The 24094-nt window shown below is 36.7% G+C and overlaps 1 protein-coding gene across 6 annotated transcripts in view; it reads right to left on the bottom strand.

The window, feature by feature from the left end:
• The window catches only part of LOC125666583 (UPF0415 protein C7orf25 homolog), an 88373-nt gene extending 74335 nt beyond the window's left edge, over positions 1 to 14038 (bottom strand). Inside the window, exons 1-3 of one of the 6 annotated variants that reach the window (XM_048899764.2) lie at positions 13992 to 14038; positions 11491 to 11571; positions 9244 to 9431 (exon numbers count right to left, since the gene is read on the bottom strand). In XM_048899764.2, coding sequence (XP_048755721.2) covers positions 9244 to 9414 — 171 coding nt within the window. In that variant the 5' untranslated portion in view covers positions 9415 to 9431; positions 11491 to 11571; positions 13992 to 14038. The other 5 variants (XM_056151710.1, XM_048899763.2, XM_056151707.1 and 2 more) reach the window with 5 other exon arrangements.
• Positions 14039 to 24094: the final 10056 nt, after the last annotated feature.

Raw genomic sequence — 24094 nt, 5'->3', positions numbered from 1 at the left:
GGTCAAATGCTGTTTGACGTGTTTCATACTGATTGTTAAGCCAATCTTAGCACACTGATTTTGACTGCGGATAACTCCGTTTACCTGATCAGGATATAGGGCTCACGGCGGGTGTGACCGGTCGACAGGAGATGCTTACTCCTCATAGGCACCTGATCCCACCTCTGGTGTGTCCAGGGGTCCGTGTTTGCCCAACTATCTATTTTGTATTGCTTATAGGAGTTATGAGATTGATCACTGTTCATTTATCTTCACCTTTCATTGCTCACCTGTGCAGCAGTTCCTTAGAGTAATAAACAACCTTGAGGAAAACTATGATTTTTTTTTAACAGACTTGAATTTGCACTATGTCAGGAAGATTTCATGTAAATTTCAACTCTTCTGGCTTAGTGGTTCTTGAGAAGAACATTTTTAAATGACTGCACCCTATTTTTGCATTTTTGTGATTATCTCCCCTTTGACCCTTCATTTAAACAAACTTTATTTAATCCCCTTTACCCAAGGATGATTTGTACCGAGTTTGATTGTCAAATAGGCCAAGTGGTTCTGGAGAAAAAGATGAAAATGTGAAAAGTTTACAACGACAATGCCAACAACAGATAATAGACAAATTTTGATCAGAAAAGCCTTCAGCTCAAGTCAGCTGCTGACAATAATCACTATCATAATTTTAGACCCACCCTGGAATGAAAACCTCGATCTACCCCTTGGATCATTAATTTTACAATTTTGGTAAATTTAATGACAACCTACTCTTTCTAAATATCTATTTAGTTTCAATTTATTATCAATAGCATTAAAGATGGTATAAATGTTTCACACGTAAACACTATACACCAACTTTGGTCCCTCCCTGCAGTCTGTCAAACCTCTAATCCTGGGGATCCCCTCCCTGCAGTCTGAACCTCTAATCCTGGGGATCCCCTCCCTGCAGTCTGAACCTCTAATCCTGGGGATCCCCTCCCTGCAGTCTGTCGAACCTCTAATCCTGGGGATCCCCTCCCTGCAGTCTGTCGAACCTCTAATCCTGGGGATCCCCTCCCTGCAGTCTGAACCTCTAATCCTGGGGATCCCCTCCCTGCAGTCTGAACCTCTAATCCTGGGGATCCCCTCCCTGCAGTCTGAACCTCTAATCCTGGGGATCCCCTCCCTGCAGTCTGTCGAACCTCTAATCCTGGGGATCCCCTCCCTGCAGTCTGTCGAACCTCTAATCCTGGGGATCCCCTCCCTGCAGTCTGAACCTCTAATCCTGGGGATCCCCTCCCTGCAGTCTGAACCTCTAATCCTGGGGATCCCCTCCCTGCAGTCTGAACCTCTAATCCTGGGGATCCCCTCCCTTAGTCTGAACCTCTAATCCTGGGGATCCCCTCCCTGCAGTCTGTCGAACCTCTAATCCTGTGGATCCCCTCCCTTAGTCTGAACCTCTAGTCCTAGGGATCAGCACATTTACAATCTTGGTAGAGGCCTCCCTGCTTTACATCACTATATGTATTTAGCTTTTCTTACACATGTGGGTTGTACAGAAGAAGATTTTTGAATATTGGTCAATGAGGATTAATCCATGGCCTGTATAATCAAAACCGGTCGATGATGATGATGAAATATAATTGCTACAAAACGTTTACACTTGACCGTAATACGTTTTTGCGCCATTCTATGATGACATCACAATCGAAAGCTTTCTGGCTCTTTAATGCTTGTTTAACTGTCTCAGTGTATTTATAGTAAATGACATTCAGCATAACAAATAGCGCATGTAGTTGAGGGTAACATTGAAAATTATCACCCTGAGAAAACCATTGTCAACCATTAACTGTCAATTGAGGTGCATGAAGCTGAGGTAGACAATGATGTTACTGGGGGATGAAAGTTAATGTTACCCCCCCCCCCCCTCCCCCACTACATGTACTATTTATAATGATACATATTCTCTGGGTAACTGGACAATTCTATTCTGTGTAGTATACACAAAACCATTATACCATTCTACACAGCATTTACTTATATCTCAGCTTATTGAGGACCTCCGTGACCAAAATCACACGACCTCTCACCTCTGGTTGGCACAGGTTCAAATCCTACTTGCGCCATTAAGTGAGAAAGTTTCCCAGTTTACTTTCGGAAGGTCGGTGGTCTCTTCCCAGGTACATTGCATTTGGGTTCTATCTTTCACCAATAAAAACTGGGCGCCACCAGGTAACTGAAAAATTGTTGAGTGTGACAGAAAATAGCAAAACAATATACTTATACCTCTAATGAGATACACTTTCCCATGCCTATCTTTTATGTTTACAAGGATTAGAAATAACATTATTTTCTATCTAAGGTCCCATAACCCTGTAAGGGGTCACAGTTCAAGTGCTCCTCGCTGATTTCACAATTAAGTCAAATATCATAAATTACATGGTTTTTCAATGCATCTTACGGATATTTAAAAGATTTGATTGGCTGGAAAATAATGATAAACTGGACAATATCAAAAGGTCTTCACTGATTATATAGTTTTTTCTGAATCAATGTAATTGAGAAAGAACTTATTAAAAAATTGTGGAAAGAAAATGACTGAGATTATTTTCATTTCTCAATCTCAGAGTGCATTGGAGACAACGTTCATTTACGTGTATTGTGTTACGGTAATGCTGGGATTGAGTTTTAAACTTCTTTCTGCATGCATGAGATCGCAACATGCACTAATGCGAAATGTCTTTGTCTTTTTTTTTAATGCATGTTCACAAAACTCGGTGCTTGGTGAAGATATAGTCAAAACTGCCATAGTGACCCACTGTATTAATTAATTAAGCGACTCATTGGTATTATAGACAAAGAATTTTCATGACTTTTATAAAAGGCATAATAAAAATATTATGCAGCATTCACAATTCCTTAAATATATTTGAACACATACAGTCAGATGTTGGTTTATTTTTAAAAATACATCAAAGTTTGACAGTATAGTGCTGACGTTTTAAAACAAAATCAAATTTATCCTCCATATTTTTAGCAGTACAATATCAGTTCCAATAATGCAATGACTATTAATTAGATATCATCGTGATGGCAAGCTTAACAAAAGAACCCTCTTTGTGGCATTTGCAAATTCCAGGGTCCATAACTTTTTCAAAAACTGGTTAACAAAGCCCAAACTCAAACTTGACCTGTAACCCATTGATACATTTCAAATCAATAGCTGCAGGGATATAGCCAAAAAAATATCCAGGAAATTGTCAAATCCCTGAAATTTGCTAAGTTCAGCATGCAGGGTCAATAACTCTGTCAAAATAAGGTCATCAAAGCCCACACAGATTTGATCTGTGAGCCATTAAAAAATGTTCCAGTTCAATATAGCTGCAGAGATAGCCAGAGAGTCTGGTAAACTGCCAATACTCTATAAGACTCACCTATTATAAGGCCCTGGGGTCTGTTTTACAAAACTATTTACGACAAAGTTGCCTGCAATCTTAAATTGTATTATGCAGTTATTGGTTTAAATGGATGAATCAAAACGTTTATGAGACTTCATTTTCAATATCTTTTTTTTTTACTATTTCGCATTCGAGAGAATGATCATATATGTAGTAAACTGGGAAATTCCAGTAATGAGTATGTAACATACTTTGTCGCAAGTCATAAGTTGTTTCATAAAACGCACCCCTGATTAAGATTACATGACGACATTTGTATTCTGCTGTTAGGCTTTCCATCATTTTGTGGAAAAGATTTTGTCAATTAAGTAATATCAAACCGAAAAATAATGTAATAATGCATATAACTTTTAAACCTTGATGATGAAGTTATCAGCTATCTGAAAATCAATCAAACTTTTACATCTGATTCAGAATAAAGTCTTCATTTTATAACTTAGACATCAGATAACACCACAACTATAACCTTATACTGATTTCAATTCATTCTGACTGAATTATTGAAATGTTCTCTGGATTTTTCACATTCATTATTCAAAGTTTTAACAAAATACAAAACTGTGTACTAACTGTGATACTTTTAATAGCCTCTTGTTGAAATCACTCTAATTCACTGCTCTGGTTTAATATATACAATTATAGTTCATTGTGTAATTCTTTATATAGTTCATGGGGTTTTGGCCAATAGGTAGATAGGTTTAGGACAGATGAAGTTTATCAAAAAATTCTTGTGTCCATTACACATACGAAGTTGCTGAAATTCATAAGACATAATTAGAGATGTCAAAGAATACCTAATTAACCTAGCTGATATTTTATTGATCATCTGAGATCAAATACTAATCAAATCGAAACTCACGATTACTCAAATCATATTTTCATATTTTTCAAAACACATGTCGTCATTTGAAACCTCAGTATTACCTATCATAAATATATATATTATGCTTGGTGCTTGTCTATACAGTAATTATTGTCACCTACACCAGTACATAGCGCACTTATCTACTGCGGATTTGTTATATAATACAGTAATTATTGTCACCCACAGGAGTACATTGTCGTTATCGACTGCGGCTTGTACTATATACAGTAATTTAAAACTAATTTTGGTCACCTACATGCACATCAGTACATAGCTATTATCGACTGCGGCTTTGTTTCACGTGGCCTTTCTCAACTAATGGCTATGATCGCGGGCCTTTGCTTTTTGGTACGCTTTAATGGGCATTATTTAATTGATTTTGTGTATTTTGTTTATTTTAGTAATAGCATTCGGTAGCGAAATCAGACAGACATAGAAATACCTTCGTCGACTTCAAAAATGAAGAAAATATTCCGAAAGAATTTAGCTGATGGAGTCACATGTGAAAAAAGTGAAAATTAAAAAATCGTCAAATGTTGGCTGTGTGAAGTATGCGGGGGTGGGGTGGGTGGGGGGTAGCCAACCAACATATAAATCACAACAGACTCAAACAGAAAGAAGTCAATCACATAGGCACTCTACATGGAAAAACCTAACTCTAAATAATTTTGTATATTCACCTAGGTGCCGGAAGTTTTCAGGAAAATAGATACATTATGGCATTACATAATACAATTATATTTACATTAAGTTTACTGAGTAACCAGGTACTTGATTAGAAAATCGTCCGAGTATAACCGCCATTACTAAATATTGACAGATTTGACAATCTTATTAGACAAGCAGTAAACGTAAAGCTGAGCTCTTGATGAAGGCATCATTTAACAGTCACTTATCTCATTTAACAGTCACTTATCTCATTTAACAGTCACTTATCTCATTTAATAGTCACCTATCTCATTTAATAGTCACTTATCTCATTTAATAGTCACCTATCTCATTTAATAGTCACCTATCTCATTTAATAGTCACTTATCTCATTTAACAGTCACCTATCTCATTTAATAGTCACTTATCTCATTTAATAGTCACTTATCTCATTTAATAGTCACTTATCTCATTTAACAGTCACTTATCTCATTTAATAGTCACTTATCTCATTTAACAGTCACCTATCTCATTTAATAGTCACTTATCTCATTTAATAGTCACTTATCTCATTTAACAGTCACTTATCTCATTTAATAGTCACTTATCTCATTTAACAGTCACCTATCTCATTTAATAGTCACTTATCTCATTTAATAGTCACTTATCTCATTTAACAGTCACCTATCTCATTTAATAGTCACTTATCTCATTTAATAGTCACTTATCTCATTTAACAGTCACTTATCTCATTTAATAGTCCTTTCATCTCATTTAATAGTCACTTATCTATTCTAAAAGTCTTAAGTTAGTTTTGATGAAGGCATATCATTTAATAGTCACCTATCTAATCTAAACGTCTTAGTTTTGATGATGGCATCTGATTTAATAGAACTTTACTTATCTATTTTAAACGTCTTAGTTTTGATGCAGCTGCCCAGGATCAAGGCCCGGGATGAGTTCCACTCACAAAGCTGTCATAGTTTTAATGCAGCTGCCCGGGATCAAGGCCTGGGACCTCCCACTTACAAAGCTGTCGACCTATCCATTAGTTATAGGTTATAATGAGGACTGCAGAAAATATATCACACATTCATTTGAAATTGTTCAGACTATTACACAGTCACCACGGTAACAGCTAAACTTTGGTGTGTTACTCCAGTAACGGAATAATTAGCGTCCTTAAAAGGTTACCGACACCATACTGGTGAAATAAAAAACAGAAATAAAAAGAGCGTGATGAAATTTTCTCACAGTCCACTGTAAATTATTGACTTCTAAGCACTAAAATCCTGTTCTAAACCTTGGGATCCTGGTGATAAAAGAGCTATAATTTCAAACCTCTACATTGCCTGTTAATAGTACTTCAAAGGACCCAGTACCTGGGTCTACTTGTGTCATTACTGGTGGCAAATTCAAATTAAAAAAAATCAATGTGATACTTTCAGTTTATTAGTACATACTCCTCTGTCCTTTGGGCCTGTGATTCCTGGCAAATAATCCAGGCTGGGTGAAAGTCACAAGATATCCCGGCCTTGGCAATGTATGGAAGTTTGATTGATTCGTATAATGAGTGAGGTCCAGAGTGGTGAATGTAAATGTTACCAAATGACTCGATAAATCACTGGCTGAAACCAAGTTTACTTTTGAATGAAATGACACTTTCATCTGTGCATGATGTGCTAATCTAGTATTGACTATATCAACATTGCTTGTCAAGCTGTCGACACAGTTTGTGTAGAAAAAAATTTCATCTTCAAGTCCGAGTATGATGAGTCAAATATTATCAAGAAAATAAATAGTCTGTTACTGTCCTCATTGCAATCGATCATACTGGGATTTCTGACCAAATATTTTATTCCCAAAAACTTCTTAATAATACATATTAAATGTATGTGTACAATAAAACACTGATGTACACTCCGACCATGGTATATTCCGATGTCGGCACTCTTAGTCAACACAACCTGCTAATTACATTGCAATTTCACTTGAGTAATCTGCCATATAGTGATATAAAACTTATCAAATTAAATTAACCATATTACTCATAATAAACGTTAATTTCTGTACTGTCATTGAATAAATTGAAAACAAGAGGCCCATGGGCCACATCGCTCACATGAGTCACCTTGCCCCTGCCATTGTTCAGCTGATGTGATTTATAAAAGATTATTTCTTATCAATTTTAATTTCCATGGAAAAATTTGACCCCATATTGTGGCCCCAACATGGCCCCAAAAGATCACAATATGACTGAAAATGAATTCACATAACACAGAAATGCCTCGAACACCAATATGACTAACATGATCTTGCTGTTCTGAATAAGACAAAGGTCACAAGGTCATAGATAATGGTATAACATAGACCTTGCAATAAGAAATATATGCATAATATGAAAGCTCTCTCTCAAATAGTTCAGGAGATATTAATAAATAGACACGATATGTTGTGTCAAGTTTGATTGAAATTGGCCCCGTGGTTCTGGAGAAGAGTTTACGACAACGGCACGGACAAACAACAGGAAGTTTTGATCGGGAAAGCTGACTTGAGCCTTTGGATCAGGCGAGTTAAAAAAGATTGGGATCAGGACGCATACTTCAGGAATATATTATGGTGTTTGTTTGAAGAGAAACCATTGGTGAAAGATAATATTTGTTGTATTTATATTACATTTATCGTGCATGTATTTATTGCACTTAAATTCCTCTTTTCATTTCCATTAGAAAAAGAATGGTATTATTTGCTTTTGTTTTTATTTACACATACGTCTGGAGATATGAATGCATTCTTTGATGATGTTGTCCTCACAAACATTTCATGCTAACAGCTGCCTTAGCCCAATAGGGTTGTGTGTTGGCCATGCATATTTTTCCTGTATGATTCAACATTTGTACACTATACAAATCTGAAGACATTTGTATAACATACAACATTTGTTGTGATACACATCTGCTGACAGTATTATAGCAATGTAGATTAAAGTAGCCACTAAGCTGTTTATTAACAATTGCATTAACATGTACATCAGTCCCGACTTGACTGTTTATTATCAAGCCCAACTTTTTATCTAGAACAAGAGTACTGCAAATGGTACTATACCCTTCACACAGTGAAATTCAACCTGGAAGAATATTGTGCACTCTGAATAAATACCACACACATTCTGAATTTAAAAAAGCCTTTAAGTGGGTCATGGTGCACCAATCCATCTGACATGTGAACTGATTATGTTTTTCTCTGAGAGGGAGGTTGTGACAAAATGTCAATGCAATATCTGTATCTATGATGAGAAAAAGTCCAGGAAATCATTTGATCTACTTGTAGGTCATGGTGCACCCATTAAGTTGAAATGTGAACTGATATGTATTTTTCTGAGAGGGAGTTTGTGACAAAATTTTAGAGCAATACCTGTGACTTAATAATGTCCAAAAAAATCTGAAAAACTGTTTGACCTACTTCTACCCCTAAAGTAGGTCATAGTGCACCAATTCAGTTGAAATGCTAACTGCACTTGTATTCCTCCAAGAGGAAGCTTGTGAACAAATTTTTGGGCAATATCTGTATCCTTAATGGAAAAAACCCCAGAAATGGTTTGACCTATTTTTAGCCCAAAAGTAGGTCAAGGACAGACCAATCCAGCTGAAATGAAAACTGAACTTGAGAGGAAAGCCTTTGATTAAATATCAGGGGAATATCTGTATCCATAATGAAAAAAAGCCCGGAAAACTGCTTGACTTATTTTTAGCCCAAAAGTAGGTCAAGGAAGGCCAATCCAGCTAAACTGCAAATTGCACTTGCATTCCTCCACGAGGAAGCCTGTGACTAAATTTCAGGGCAATATCTGTATCCATAATGAAAAAAGTTCGGAAAACTCTTTGACCTACTTTTAGCGCTAATGTAGGTCATAGACAGACAGGCCAATTCAGCTGAAATGCAAACTGAACTTGTATGCCTCCAAGAGGAAGCTAATTATTACCAAATTCCAGGGCAATATCTGTAACTGTAACCAAAAAAAGTCTGGAAAACTGTTTCACCTAATTATAACCCTAAAATAAGTCAAGGACGAACCAATCCAGCTGAAATGCAAACTCACTCTAAACAATTCTGGAGAGAGAAATTGTGACCAAATTTTAAAGTTGTACATGCATCCGTTACTGGAAAAAGTCCGGAAAACACATGACCCCGGACGGGCGAACAGCCAGCCAGCCAGCCAGCCAGAGTGCCATAACATAATATGTTCCGTCTAATGACAGGTGTATGATAAAAAGTACGTGGACAACTATTAACATAAAACACACTTACCGACTGCAAGTACTTCAGTTCCGATTTACACATTCTCTGCAGCTTGTTAGCTCCCTTAATATGGCCGAGATCTTTGGCAAGGTCTATGAATTTCTTAGCACAATCAATGTACTGGTCAAGCAGAGGGGTGTTTTCCTCCTGTGGAGAAGTCTCAGGTTGTCTCTCAGCCATATTGTAAGAATCTCTACCTAAAGGAGAATTATATCCCCTTTTTGTTACTTAATACAAAGAATCCCCTTCAACCATTTAAACTATTTAATCTGTCTCAAATTTCAACTAGGAAGAATTGTTTTAGCAAACTAAAATGATTCCTTCCATTTTACATAGTTTATATAAAAGGTCAAGGTCAAAGGTCATTGAAAATGGCACTCGACATACTGTCTTAATTATCATGGTATACCCACATACAAAATATCAAAGGTCAAAAGACATACAAGTTAAAGTCCGGACAAAGAAATGCCCCCCAAATTCCATTAGACCTTTACATTAAAGGTCAAAGGCCATCAAAAATGGCACACGGCACACTGTCTAATCATTGTATACCCACATACAAAATATCAAACTTAAGGCCGAATGTCAAAAGACAAAAAAAGTTTTGGCCCGAAAAAACTTTGTATGAGAAGCGGAAGAAGAATTCCCTTCTTTGTCTATTGCCCATGACAAGTAAAATCTACATGTATATTGGAACTAGTGAAATTGTAATATCCCAATTGCCTAAATACTAACATCTACATTTTAAATTTTTCATAAAAAAAAACAAACCAATAATATACAGTGTATCATAAAAGATAAGTTATCTTAGTCAACAGGGTTCTGAAATTTAGTTCAGTATTGTTTACTTTAATTCAAATGAGGTAATATTTCAGATCATACAATTTTAGCATTGAACATTGATTGGACAAGTCAACCCACATTATAATTAGACATCAAAGAAGTGAATTCGGAAATTGGAATTTGAACATTTACATTATACAAGCTAAACAAAATGTCAATGAGCCATATCAATGAGGATGACTGCATATCGACTCGATTGATATGTTGTACTTAGACGAATGCAGAGTTTGGTTATTTGGCAGAAAGACAGGCTGCGGCCAGGCAGCAAAATCTATTTTACAGTGTCCACAAACTTAGACAGAGTGGTAGCACACAAAACAGTGTCCACAAACTTAGATAGAGTGGTAGTACACAAAACAGTGTCCACAAACTTAGATAGAGTGTACGTAGCACACAAAACAGTGTCCACAAACTTAGATAGAGTAGTAGCACACAAAACAGTGTCCACAAACTTAGACAGAGTGGTAGCACACAAAACAGTGTCCACAAACTTAGATAGAGTGGTAGCACACAAAACAGTGTCCACAAACTTAGATAGAGTGGTAGCACACAAAACAGTGTCCACAAACTTAGATAGAGTGGTAGCACACAAAACAGTGTGTACAAACTTAGATAGAGTGGTAGCACACAAAACAGTGTCCACAAACTTAGATAGAGTGGTAGCACACAAAACAGTGTGTACAAACTTAGATAGAGTGGTAGCACACAAAATGTGGTAAATTGTGGTATACAAAATGTGGTAAACTGTGGTATACAAAATGTGGTAAACTGTGGTATACAAAATGTGGTAAAAAGTGGTACATGTATACAAAATGTGGTTAATCTGGTGTACAAAATGTGGTAAATTGTGGTAAACAAAATGTGGTAAACTGTGGTATACAAAATGTGGTAAACTGTGGTATACAAAATGTGGTAAAAAGTGGTACATGTATACAAAATGTGGTTAATCTGGTGTACAAAATGTGGTAAATTGTGGCACATACAAAATGTGGTACACTGTGGCATACAAAATGTGGTACACTTTGGTGGAATGTATGTGGTACACCATGATAGTATACAAAATGTACAGGCTGCAATGCTTGGTATTTTCTATAGTCAAGGGATTCACTAAATGCAGAACCAAATGAAATTTCACTCCTCATTTTTACTGAATAACCAAAGAGAGAGAACACTAGTTTCAACCTGAATTTGCATTATCAATAGTTACCTCAAAAGTCAAGTGTACTCCACACATTATCAATAGTTACCTCAAAAATAAAGTGTACTCCTCACACACTATCAATAGTTACCTCAAAAGTCAAGTGTACTCCACACATTATCAATAGTTACCTCAAAAGTCAAGTGTAATCCTCACACATTATCAATAGTTACCTCAAAAGTCAAGTATACTCCTCACACATTGTCAATAGTTACCTCAAAAGTAAGGTGTATAAGTACTCTTCTGGTATCCAATTAACACTGCAAGTCTAATTACACATTATCATAATACAGCATCTGCAAAAAATAAGATTAATAATTTTTATTCAGTTAATATATTACTAAAAAACATCTGTATCAGGGGGAGATGTCCATTATTAGCGAGCTGTCTCTTCCTAACACAGATTAGCAGTGTCTCCAAATATCACATTGTATTACTATTGAAAACATGGTACTCAAGACCCTTAAATTAAAATTTTCAGGAAATCACTTAGTTTGTCATTTATCAATTCAAAGAGTAATGAAAAATGCATATTAAAGAAATTCAAAAAACATCAAGTTCACTGGAGAACACAATCCAATTTTCTACCATTAATTTGTCTTTGAAAGATAAATATCCACAATGGATGTGGAGAAGAAAATGCCAAAAAGTATTATTAATGCAAATTGGAAGGTTGATGCAGCGGCCCCTAAGTTGCAAGCAGTTTTCTCGTCACATTTTCTTCAAATGTTTCATGTTGCGGACAATAAGAATCAAGATGTTTAATTGATGGTTATATTTAATATCTACACAGAGCATATCTACTTTGTGTGGTCTTTATATTTGCCTTATTAAAAGAGGTCAAATCTTTAATGGTATATATCTTCATGAGCCTTTTTCCAAAGAATCAATATCTAATTTAGTTGAAAACAGCATATATAAAATTACAAAAAACATTGATTATATGTTTTAATTATCTAATTGTAATAATTACTTTGGAACATCACCAATTTAACTCCACACATCAATAAGGTTTTATCATGATTTTACTTGCACATAGTGAAGGGATCGAAGCACCCTTATCTAACAGGTGCTGGACTAATCTCCGCTCAGAGATTATTTAGACAGATGCCTTCAATGGTGAAGGTGTCAGTCCATTAAATATCAAGGCCAGCTAAATTTTAGTAAAGACTACTGCTGGACAAGTCACAGTAGTCAGCAAACTTATCGATAAAGTGAAAAATATAAGAAACGGGCATGAACCCTACCAGTGAGCTTCGCGAGCGAAGCTACACTCACAAATAGGATTCATGTACATTTCTAGCAACAGTCACAAGTTCATGCCTGTTCTTAAGCTAAGCTCACTGGAAGGATTCATGTCTGTTTCTAGCTATGCTCACTGGTAGGCATCATCAAAAACCCAAAGTCAGTCGCACTTCTTTTACCTCCCGTGTGGGACATGATGCCGATATTTTTGCTGGAAGGTGTGTCTCGGCTTCTTTATGCACTTGGCCACTTTACCATTCCTTATAATGCAATATTCATCCAATGAAAAAGACCCCCCCCCCCCATTTCCAGCGCAAACACAAACAGAATTGTGGAAACTGACAAGACTAAGAAAAACATGGCTTTCAAAGCGAAGATTTTGACTACGTCTAAGCTGCAGGACATGTTACAAAGCTTTCAGAGAGATGCTTTACAACTTCTTTGTCAGTTTGTTTTGAAATTAAATTTATCAAAAATATAAACATACCTACAGTTGTAACAACTATCTCTTTCCCCCTTCATCTAGTCCACTTTCGTGACCATTGACTGGTTGAGTTTGCATACCCGATTTAATTTATTCATACAAAGGCTGGTCGCAAATGATGCGTCTGTTGGGTGAAAGTTGATCAGGCACTCTAGAGCATAGCTGAACTATTCAAGTGAAGTTTTTGACGACAGGCCCCTGTAATCCTGATCTTTGATAGCGGCACAACAAAACACACACACTTTCATAGGCACCGCCATTACTGCTGATGCTTAGAGCTCCAGGAATACTTACAGCGATTCCCATAGGACCTCGATAGGTCATGTTAGGTCAAACATTTTAATGAGTTATGCGAAAACATTGGTGTTGTGTCCCACAGGAGGTAAAAGAAGTGCGACTGAACGTGAGTAAGATTCATACCCGTTTCTCACTTTAATGATAAAACTGCCGATTCCTGTGGACAAGTGTATAAATAGTAATACACTATGTTTGAGATAAATACAACATATCACAATAATCGTAGTGTAGTAAATTGTACCAGGGACCTATATACTAACTATCTATATAGGTCCCTGATTGTACATAAATGTGTATGCATGTCTTCAGATACCGTGCACAGTTAGTCAAAGATATTGCATTTATTGTTCAATAGCCTACACAATGAACGCCGATTTATAGATCAATGGTAAAATATAAATTTATTGTGATTTCAAAATTCTTGTTCGTCTAAAATTTTGATTAGGACACCTCATTCAAGCTCATCGATAGTTATATTTACAGAATATAATTAATCAACATGTTACTATCTGCGACATCTTGCGTCAGCATTTCCATATTTTACTGGTAAATTAAGGTTGCTAACGACATTTTCTAAACACAATAAATCAACCGCATCAATTAATATTTTGACGAAAATTCAAAAACATAAAATTAAAAACAAAACATAAAGTAAACATAAACCGTAGTAAAACTAAAAGTAAAACTAACACAAATCCTCTTTGAAGAAATTGTAGCAGTCCGATCCCGATGTGAAAAAAAATATTTTCGGGAGAGCGGTCCAATTTTTAAAGTATCAATTTTGTTGTTTATCTAGTATCATTTTTTTCCATTATATTTTTCTTTTTAAAATCTGTTCTTCCTTGTAAAAAAAAAAAATGAAAAGACCTTTTGACAAACCTTCCCAGTGAATGATGCATTACAAGTTCAGAGCAAGTAAATGCTGTCTTTGAGCGCGCTTGAGATTTGGAGCAATTTCAATTGTTTGGGAAGTGTATTTTTGATTTCTACATTGAAGGAGAATTAGGAAATTAGAAAGAACAAGAGCCCCATGGGTCACATTGCTCACCTGAGTCACCTTGACTCATATTTAAAGTCTTTCGGATATGACTTTAAAAACGGAAGTCTGCTGGACATCGAGGTAGGCGTTGGCACGGTAAAGAACCCTCACTGCTACGGATCTGAGCGCTAAACATGGGTCTAAATTTGTGGTACTTCACCTACAGCTGGTGACGTCTCAATATGAGTGACAAATTCTCGACGGGATGTAAGACAATCAAACAACCCTTGTCCCAAACATGCTATATAATAATGATAAATTTATTTCCATATTGCTCTAAACGCTATTATGCAAGGTGAAGATAACAAACAGTGATCAATCTCATAACTCCTATAAAGGTGAAGATAACGAACAGTGATCAATCTCATAACTCCTATAAAGGTGAAGATAACGAACAGTGATCAATCTCATAACTCCTATAAAGGTGAAGATAACGAACAGTGATCAATCTCATAACTCCTATAAAGATGAAGATAACGAACAGTGATCAATCTCATAACTCCTATAAAGGTGAAGATAACGAACAGTGATCAATCTCATAACTCCTATAAAGGTGAAGATAACGAACAGTGATCAATCTCATAACTCCTATAAAGGTGAAGATAACGAACAGTGATCAATCTCATAACTCCTATAAAGGTCAAGATACCGAACAGTGATCAATCCCATAACTCCTATAAAGGTGAAGATAACGAACAGTGACCAATCTCATAACTCCTATAAAGGTGAAGATAACGAACAGTGATCAATCTCATAACTCCTATAAAGGTGAAGATAACGAACAGTGATCAATCTCATAACTCCTATAAAGGTGAAGATAACGAACAGTGATCAATCTCATAACTCCTATAAAGGTGAAGATAACGAACAGTGATCAATCTCATAACTCCTATAAAGGTGAAGATAACGAACAGTGATCAATCTCATAACTCCTATAAAGGTGAAGATAACAAACAGTGATCAATCTCATAACTCCTATAAAGGTGAAGATAATGAACAGTGATCAATCTCATAACTCCTATAAAGGTGAAGATAACGAACAGTGATCAATCTCATAACTCCTATAAAGGTGAAGATAACGAACAGTGATCAATCTCATAACTCCTATAAAGGTGAAGATAACGAACAGTGATCAATCTCATAACTCCTATAAAGGTGAAGATAACGAACAGTGATCAATCTCATAACTCCTATAAAGGTGAAGATAACGAACAGTGACCAATCTCATAACTCCTATAAAGGTGAAGATAACGAACAGTGATCAATCTCATAACTCCTATAAAGGTGAAGATAACGAACAGTGATCAATCTCATAACTCCTATAAAGGTGAAGATAACGAACAGTGATCAATCTCATAACTCCTATAAAGGTGAAGATAACGAACAGTGATCAATCTCATAACTCCTATAAAGGTGAAGATAATGAACAGTGATCAATCTCATAACTCCTATAAAGATGAAGATAACGAACAGTGATCAATCTCATAACTCCTATAAAGGTGAAGATAACGAGCAGTGATCAATCTCATAACTCCTATAAAGGTGAAGATAACGAACAGTGATCAATCTCATAACTCCTATAAAGGTGAAGATAACGAACAGTGATCAATCTCATAACTCCTACAAGCAATACAAAATAGATAGTTGGGCAAACACGGACCCCTGGACACATCAGAGGTGGGATCAGGTGTCTAGGAGGAGTAAGCATCCCCTGTTGTAACAACAATGAAATAAGCAAAATAAGTTTTATAAGAACAAAAGACTAATAGGTGAAGATAAGGAGTCCGTTATGATTGCACAACATAGTAATCTTGACTTAGATTTCATCTGCACAGACTAGTTGTATAATAAATTATAACAGATGAGTCTTTAGTTTAGATTTAAAGATACAGAGACTAGCAGCAGTTTAGATATCGTATAGTAGAGCATTCCACATTTAGGGCCAGCCACACTAAAAGCTCGAGTTTGGATCACAGATGAGGTGGTAAATGGCACTGGTAGGCTCAGATCACTGGACCGCAGAGTTCTGGAGGGAGCATAGGGTGTTATGAGTTCCTTCAGATACCTAGATGGAGTCATGATGTTGACTGTTTTGTACACTAACACCAATCTCTTGAAGATGACTCTTTGCTGAACTGGCAGCCAATGGAGGGAGCGTAGTACTGGTGTAATGCTGTCATATTTGCGGGTGCCCGAGATGATTTTGGCTGCAGCCTTTTGGATGGATTAGAGCCGCTGCTTTGATGGTAAGCCGTAGTAGAGCGAGGTGCAGTAGTCCAGCTTTGTTGATATGAAGACATGGACAACACATTCCAGCGATTCCCTGTCCAGATATCTCCCCAACTGGCTCAGGTTCTTAAGGTGGATAAAGGCACCTCTCCTCTGCACACTGGTGATATATGTGCCTCCATGGTCATGTGGCAGTCAATGGTTACACCAACGCCCTTGGCCTTATTAACAGGAGTGATAGAGTCGTCTCCTACTTGCAGTGATGGTATGTGCAGCTTAGAGGACATTTGTTTAGAGGATATCACTAGCACCTCAGTCTTGTCTGTGTTGATCTTGAGATGATGCTGAGCCACCCAGGTTTGAACTGACCTCAAGCAAGACTCCATCTGACTGACTACAACTACAAGAGCGGCCTGTTAGACGCTGATATACAGTTCATTATCGTCAGCATACATGTGGTACAGAACATTGTTCTTTCTGAGAAGGGCCCCCATGGATGCTGTGTAGATGTAGATGTTGAACAAAACGGGCCCGAGGACCGATCCCTGCATGGGGGACACCACAGCCCAACTCAGTGGCACGAGACTTTGCTCCCTTCACTTTAACAATAAGATAGGACGCGAACCACGTGAGCACAGTGTCGTTAATTCCAAGGTCCTGGAGTATTTGCAGCAAGCGTGATATATATATGTGTATGTATATATAACAAAATTGGACGGTAGTTAAGTGTTCCATTGTTAACGCATAACGGAGGCGATGCATGACGAAGCAAACCAAAAAGCACTGGGCCAGAAAAGTTTAAAGTGAGATGAAAGCTTCCTGACATAGTGTTGATTCAAATCTTGGTTGGCAAGGGGGGGGGGGGGGGTAAAGTGGGGCCACAATACGAGATCAGTTTTTAAGTCACGTGACAGGCAGAGAAGACGGCTGCATGTGTATTCTATCTCTTCTGACAATTTGACCACTTTCCCCTAAAAAATCTTTCTTTTCTGTTCAACTAATGAGTGATGTATTGTGTAGATAGTGTAAATATATTTTTGTTTAGCGATATTTTTAAATTTCTACTCATAGACTACTCACGACATTATATGCTCTAGATATCAATAAAAGAGAAAAGTGTTTTGTGTGTACATAGATTCCTTACTTAAAACAATACAAACTGTAAAGTTCTGACGGTATTTTAAAAAAAAAAAAAAAATTCAATTATGCACCAAATAACACCTATCGGTATTTGATATAATCTCTAAGATCTGATGATAAAGTCAGCAGAATAAATAAGGGAATGTAGTTTGAGAGCATACATACAATGAGAGTTTCGTATATAAACCGCCAAATGTTGCGTCGTAAACACGGACATGGGAACGATCGATGACTGCCGAACATAATGTAGCGGGCAGTATATGAGGGAAAATATACTGCCTTGCTAGTGAGCCAGCTTTTCTAGTGATGTGGTAGAGTTTCTCACGTGATCAGCACTTGGCTGGGTGGTCGCTACACGTTACAAAATGAAGTGCCACGTCCTTTCATTAAGAATCAATAAATTTGGTCTCAACAAGAAATAATGGGTCAGTTTCAAACAAACTTAGCACAAATCATCCTTGGGTACAAGAATAAATGTTTGTTCAAACGAAGGGTCATGTTTTTCCCAAAGGGGAGATAATCAAGAAAATGCAAAATTGGGGTGGAATCATTTAAAGCACTTATCAATGCAAGAATCACGGGCACAGGCGCTTGTTTCATAAACTTGGCAAGCTACACTAAATTTAAATAATAATAATGTTATATAGTATAGCTTGCCAAGTTTATGAAACAAGCGCCTGTGATCACGGGGCCAGAAAAGTTGTATCTTACATGAAAGCTTCTTGACATAGTGTAGATTAAAGTTTGCTCAAATGATGGGATGGGGCCACAATAGTGGATCAAAGTTTTACAAGGTGATACGGAAATCTTTAAAACTCTTCCCACTAACAACAGGGTCCTAATTACTCCTATTAATATGCAAGCACTCCCAGGTAGTGCAGATTCAATTTTGTTCAAATTGTGGTATCCAGGGGTTGGACCGCGGTGGTCTAGAGGTAGAGCGTTCGCCCCAAATGCGGAATGTCGGGGTTCGAACTCCGGCAGCAACAAACCTAAGTAATTAAAACAGGTAGTGACAGTTCCATCGCCAAACGCTCGGCATCGGGTGTGAATGTCACGGGTCCTCGGAGATTAACTTAAAAACGGATGTCACATTATGTGTGGCACGCTAAAGAACCCTCACTGCTCAATGGCCGCAAGCGCCGAACAAATGCCTAAATTTGAAGCCATTCACCAGTCTTGGTGACGTCTCCATATGAGTGAAAAATTCTCGAGAGGGACGTTAAACAAGATACAATCACAGGGGCTAAGCCCGTTTTGGGCCCGAACTCTGTGATACCATAAATATCACAGAGTTCGGGCCCAAAACGGGCTTAGCACCTGTGGATACAATCAAGCAATCCAGTGGTTAGTTGAGGCCACAATAAGGGATCTAAGTTTAACATGGGAATATAAAGAACAAAATCTTCTCCATAAGTTTGTTCAAATCAAGGTCCCTGGGCAACAATAGGGGATCAAAGTGTAACATGGGAATATATATAGGAAAAATCTTCTCAAGAACAGCACGCCAATTGATTGATTGATTGTATATTGTTTAACGTCCCTCTCGAGAATATTTCACTCATATGGAGACGTCACCATTGCAAGTGAAGGGCTGCAAAATTTGGGCCTATGCTCGGCGCTTACGGCCTTTGAACAGGAAGCGATCTTTATCGTGCCACACCTGCTGTGACAAGGGGCCTCGGTTTTTGCGGTCTCATCCGAAGGACTGCCCCACTTAGTCGCCTCTTACGACAAGCAAGGGGTACTGAGGATCTATTCTAACCCGGATCCCCACGAGATATAGTCATATTGATAAGCAACATCTTCAGGTCATGTGAATTTTAAGTTTGTTCAAAGCAACGAACCCAGAAACTCGAGCCTTGCTCATAACTTCTGAATGATGAGTGATAGGGCTCTCGTATTTCACATTTTTATTCTTTTGGTATCAAATGTTTGACCTTGTAATCTTGACCTTTTGGGTTTAACCTACTTTTGAGAAAACCTAATCTAGGCAATATATTCTCCTCTATTGAAGGTGGGGCTTTCAAATTTAGAAGTGTTCACGAGAATTTAAGACAGATAGACTGACAGAAAGCAGAGAAACAATGCCCCCCCCCCCTCCCCGAAGAGGGACAATCCAAGAGAAGTACAATAACTGGAGTGTACTATGCAAACTTCCTAGACCAGTTGAGAACCGCCATCCGTGAAAAACGCCGAGGTAAACTTTCTAAACTTTCTAAAGGTGTTTTGCTGCAACAGGACAACGCGAGAGTCCACACTTGCAATGGATGCTGTAGAGCCAAACGGGTATGTACTAATACCCCATCCTGTCTATTAGCCTGACCTAGCTCCTAGCAACTTCTTCTTATTCCCAAACTTGAAAAAGGATATCCGTGGACGTCATTTCCGGTCTGAAGAAGAAGACGAGACGGCAGTTGAGGAGTGGTTCAATGGAAAGGACCCCGACTTTTTCAGTTCTGGGTTGATGGCACTTGAACACCGATGGTCTATACATCACACTAGAGAGCAATTACATCGAAAAAGAAGAGGTAGATCTCAACCGGAAATAAGTTAGGCTGGTTACTTATTGACTTGCCCTCGTAGCTTACATACAAAATGTCCCATGAGGATCCGGGTTAGAATAGGTCCTTAGTATCCCTCGCTTGTCGTAAGAGGCCACTAAATGGGGCGGTCCTTCGGATGAGACCACAAAAACCAAGGTCCCGTGTCACAGCAGGTGTGGCTTGATGGGATCCCTCCCTACTCAAAGGCCGTAAGCAATGAGCATAGACATCAGTTTTGTTGCCCTTCACCAGCAATGGTGACGTCTCCATGAGTGAATGATTCTCGAGAGGGACGTTTAACAGTATAAAACCAAACCAAACCACATGCAAAATACTATGTGAAACATAATGTGAAACATACTGCATGGCAGATTGAATCATTTCACTATAAACAACTAAGTACAAATTTTGATGGCTTCAGATTTTTAATAACAAAAATAATTTTTACAATACAGCAATTATACAAGACAAAGAAAACAAATTCAAGGACGAGGTCAGATAAGGGAAATTCAATGATGAAACATAAAACAATTACAAAGGACGAGGTCAGATAAGGGCCCCGTTTTCACTCAAATTTCTATACTTTATAAAAGCCATGAAACTAGTAAACACTTACTCAAGATGGTGCTTTGGTGAATATAATTATATGGTCTCTATCATGAATTTAAGTATATAAAGTCACAAGATTGTCATGAATTTTGGGGTTTCAAATGAAATTGACAAGTTTTTTGTTTTTAATTTAACATCAGTTTGCTTTGGAAAACATATTAGCCCATGTTCATACCATATTCAAACGTTGCTGCTCTTACAGGTGTACAAAATATTATGCAAGTGGTTGAGGTGTGCAAGAATGCACTCTTTTCTCACAATATTACACTTCAATTTGTTAATTTTTTGACCAATGTTAAGAAATTTAGATTTTTCATTTACCTCAGTCACCGTCCTGTAAAACAAGAATATGTCATGTTAAAACGGTTACTTGATCGAGGTACAAATGCACTGGGTTGATGAAAGTTTTTTCCTTGATAATTTTTCACAATGGCCCCCTTATCCCGCCTTTCGCTTTGACACATGTTATCCGAACCAGCAGCACTGAAAGACGCGGAGAAAGACATTTTGTAAAAAAAAAAAAAAAAAATAAATCCAAGAGTTAAAATTTGTGTCAATCAATTTATATTGTACAAGTACATGCCATTCTTGAATTTTTTGCTTAAAATTGTGCATGCACTGATAAATCCCATTTAAATGCACCGTCAGACAGAGAGGATTACGCGTGTATCCTAACAATAATTAATAATAATAATTAATAATAATTATATTTAATTATTGACATCGTAACAATAATTATATGTAGTTATTGACATCTTAACAATAATCATATTTAGTTATTGACATCATAACAATAATCATATTTAGTTATTGACATCGTAACAATAATCATATTTAGTTATTGACATTGTAACACTAATTATATTTAGTTATTGAGTAACATGTGGTTTGGTTATGCCTATGATAATTTAAGCGAGATTTGTCAACAATAATGGTAGTTATGATGGGTGGCTTTGTGAATACATCGAAAGCATTCTGCCTTGTGGAATAGTCAGCACAATACATTTATATATATATCAAGCGGCTGTAGCTCACATGCTCACGTGAGTTGCTTACTCTAGCTGAGAAATAAATCAAACAACAGCCTTCAGCTAAAACCCATTTTCTCTTGCGTTGCTATTCTGAATCCCTGTACTGTAGTCACGAACCCCCAGACTGTGGAACCACACAGCATTGTATTGTTTGTTATGATCTATAATTGTGATTTTAGAAATTATCCCCCTCGCAATGAATAGTCATACAGGGCGTGCATGTATGCAAGATCATAAAAACGCATCAGGTTTAATGTTGCATTTATGAATAATGCCCAGTTGCAAGTGGATATTTTTCACTTCTTGGTGCCGAGTTTTAATGAACCCCACTTACTGAATGCCCTAATTTACTCATTTCTGGATATCGGTTTTGGTTTTAAATGGTCCAGCAGTCCTGGTGAGCGGACATGCTGTATCTAATACAACATTGTGAGAAACTTTAATTGGAGAAACTGACTCGCATCAACGCGACTATGGTGAGCCAAATGTGGAGTCAGTTTTGATACCCCGAGTCAACCGTCTACCTGCATACAATATTAACATCTTGTACAAAAATATTCTGTCTCTTTAGTTCGACTCAGTACCACATCAGTGAAATTACATGTAATTTATCAATTCTCAAAATCGTACATCAGTGAAATACCTGTAATTTATCAATTCTCAAAATCGTACATCAGTGATAATTATACATCAGTTCTCAAAATCGTACATCAGCGATAATTATACATCAAATTGTATGCTATTTCAATCATTGATTCCCAATCCATTTCAAACTGGAATTGCACATACCAGCTATATAGCTAATAACATTTTATTTCTAAATGGACGGTATATCTGCATGATTTCTACGTAACATGTGAAAGACAGATTTATATCATATATCATAATGATATATCTATTATAAATTATATATATAAACATTATTCAAAGAATTGATAGAAATAAATATTATGAAAATGATCTATCAAATTAAAAAAAAAAGAAAAGAATGATGATTGATGTAAATTGCACATATTACAGAAAACCAACTCAACTACATGCACCAACCTGATTACCAGAAATGGTGGATAATAAGCTCGTCACAAGTTTTATATCACTAAGTACAGTGCTTCATCTTAAAAGGGCATTGGCTGTCATTTTGTCACCAAAAATTTAATTGAATAAAAATTGCTCTATATTATATATTTCAGTAATAACACCAGTGTTGAATTACTTCAGTAATAACACCAGCGTTTAATTATTTCAGTAATAACACCAATGTTTAATTATTTCAGTAATAACACCAGCGTTTAATAATTTCAGTAATAACACCAGCGTTTAATTATTTCAGTAATAACACCAGCGTTTAATTATTTCAGTAATAACACCAGCGTTTAATTATAGTAATAACACCAGCGTTTAAATATTTCAGTAATAACGCCAGCGTTTAATTATCTCAGACACTGCAAAGTAACCACATAAATTAAGTAACTTTGGTGATTGTCTTGCAAGACAATAATTCTCCCTTCTTTCTTTCTTTACACTAAAAGCAATTCTCCTATTAGAGTTTCTCTTGTTTTTATTAGTAATTAATATATATCCCTATGCCATCGAGATATTTTGAGAAAAAAAGGTTGTCATCACTTTCACAGCTAATGCCCCTGTAAGCCATGAGTTGCAGAAGTTCACTGAAGAAAGTATCAATCTAATTAAAATTACCTTGTGCAGCGATATTCATGAGCAGATCAAAGGATCTAATTTTAATTAGATTCTGATTGAGAAAGTATCAGCCATCATCAAGCAGAAGAATACTCTCGTTTAGCATCACGGGTTTAAAGAGTCATTTATAGTTTAAAAACTGTGACAGGAGGTAAATGGGCAAACTAAGCGCGCTGTGTGTAAAATATTTTCTTAAAATTTACTAAGGTCAATTAACAACCTGTAAGTTTTTCAAACATCAAAGAAAACCAAAAAATAGTTGCAAATCAAAACACTCACTATAATCTTCAAGTTGTCTACAAAAGCCTTTACCTTTAAAAGTGTGAGTGGAGTTAGAATGGGTAAAACCAACCAAAAAAAAAAAAAAGTTAATTAACACAAATTTAAAATTGAAAGAAATCAAAATCCTTGCCACATGCACATCTTCAATACCCATACAAACATTCTGTGAAATAAGATTATCACATGCACATCTTCAATACCCATACAAACATTCTGTAA

Source organism: Ostrea edulis, chromosome 10 (genome assembly GCF_947568905.1).
Source record: "Ostrea edulis chromosome 10, xbOstEdul1.1, whole genome shotgun sequence".
NCBI lineage: Eukaryota > Metazoa > Mollusca > Bivalvia > Ostreida > Ostreidae > Ostrea > Ostrea edulis.
Note: the sequence above shows the minus strand (reverse complement) of the source record. Positions and strands in the feature narration are given on the sequence as shown.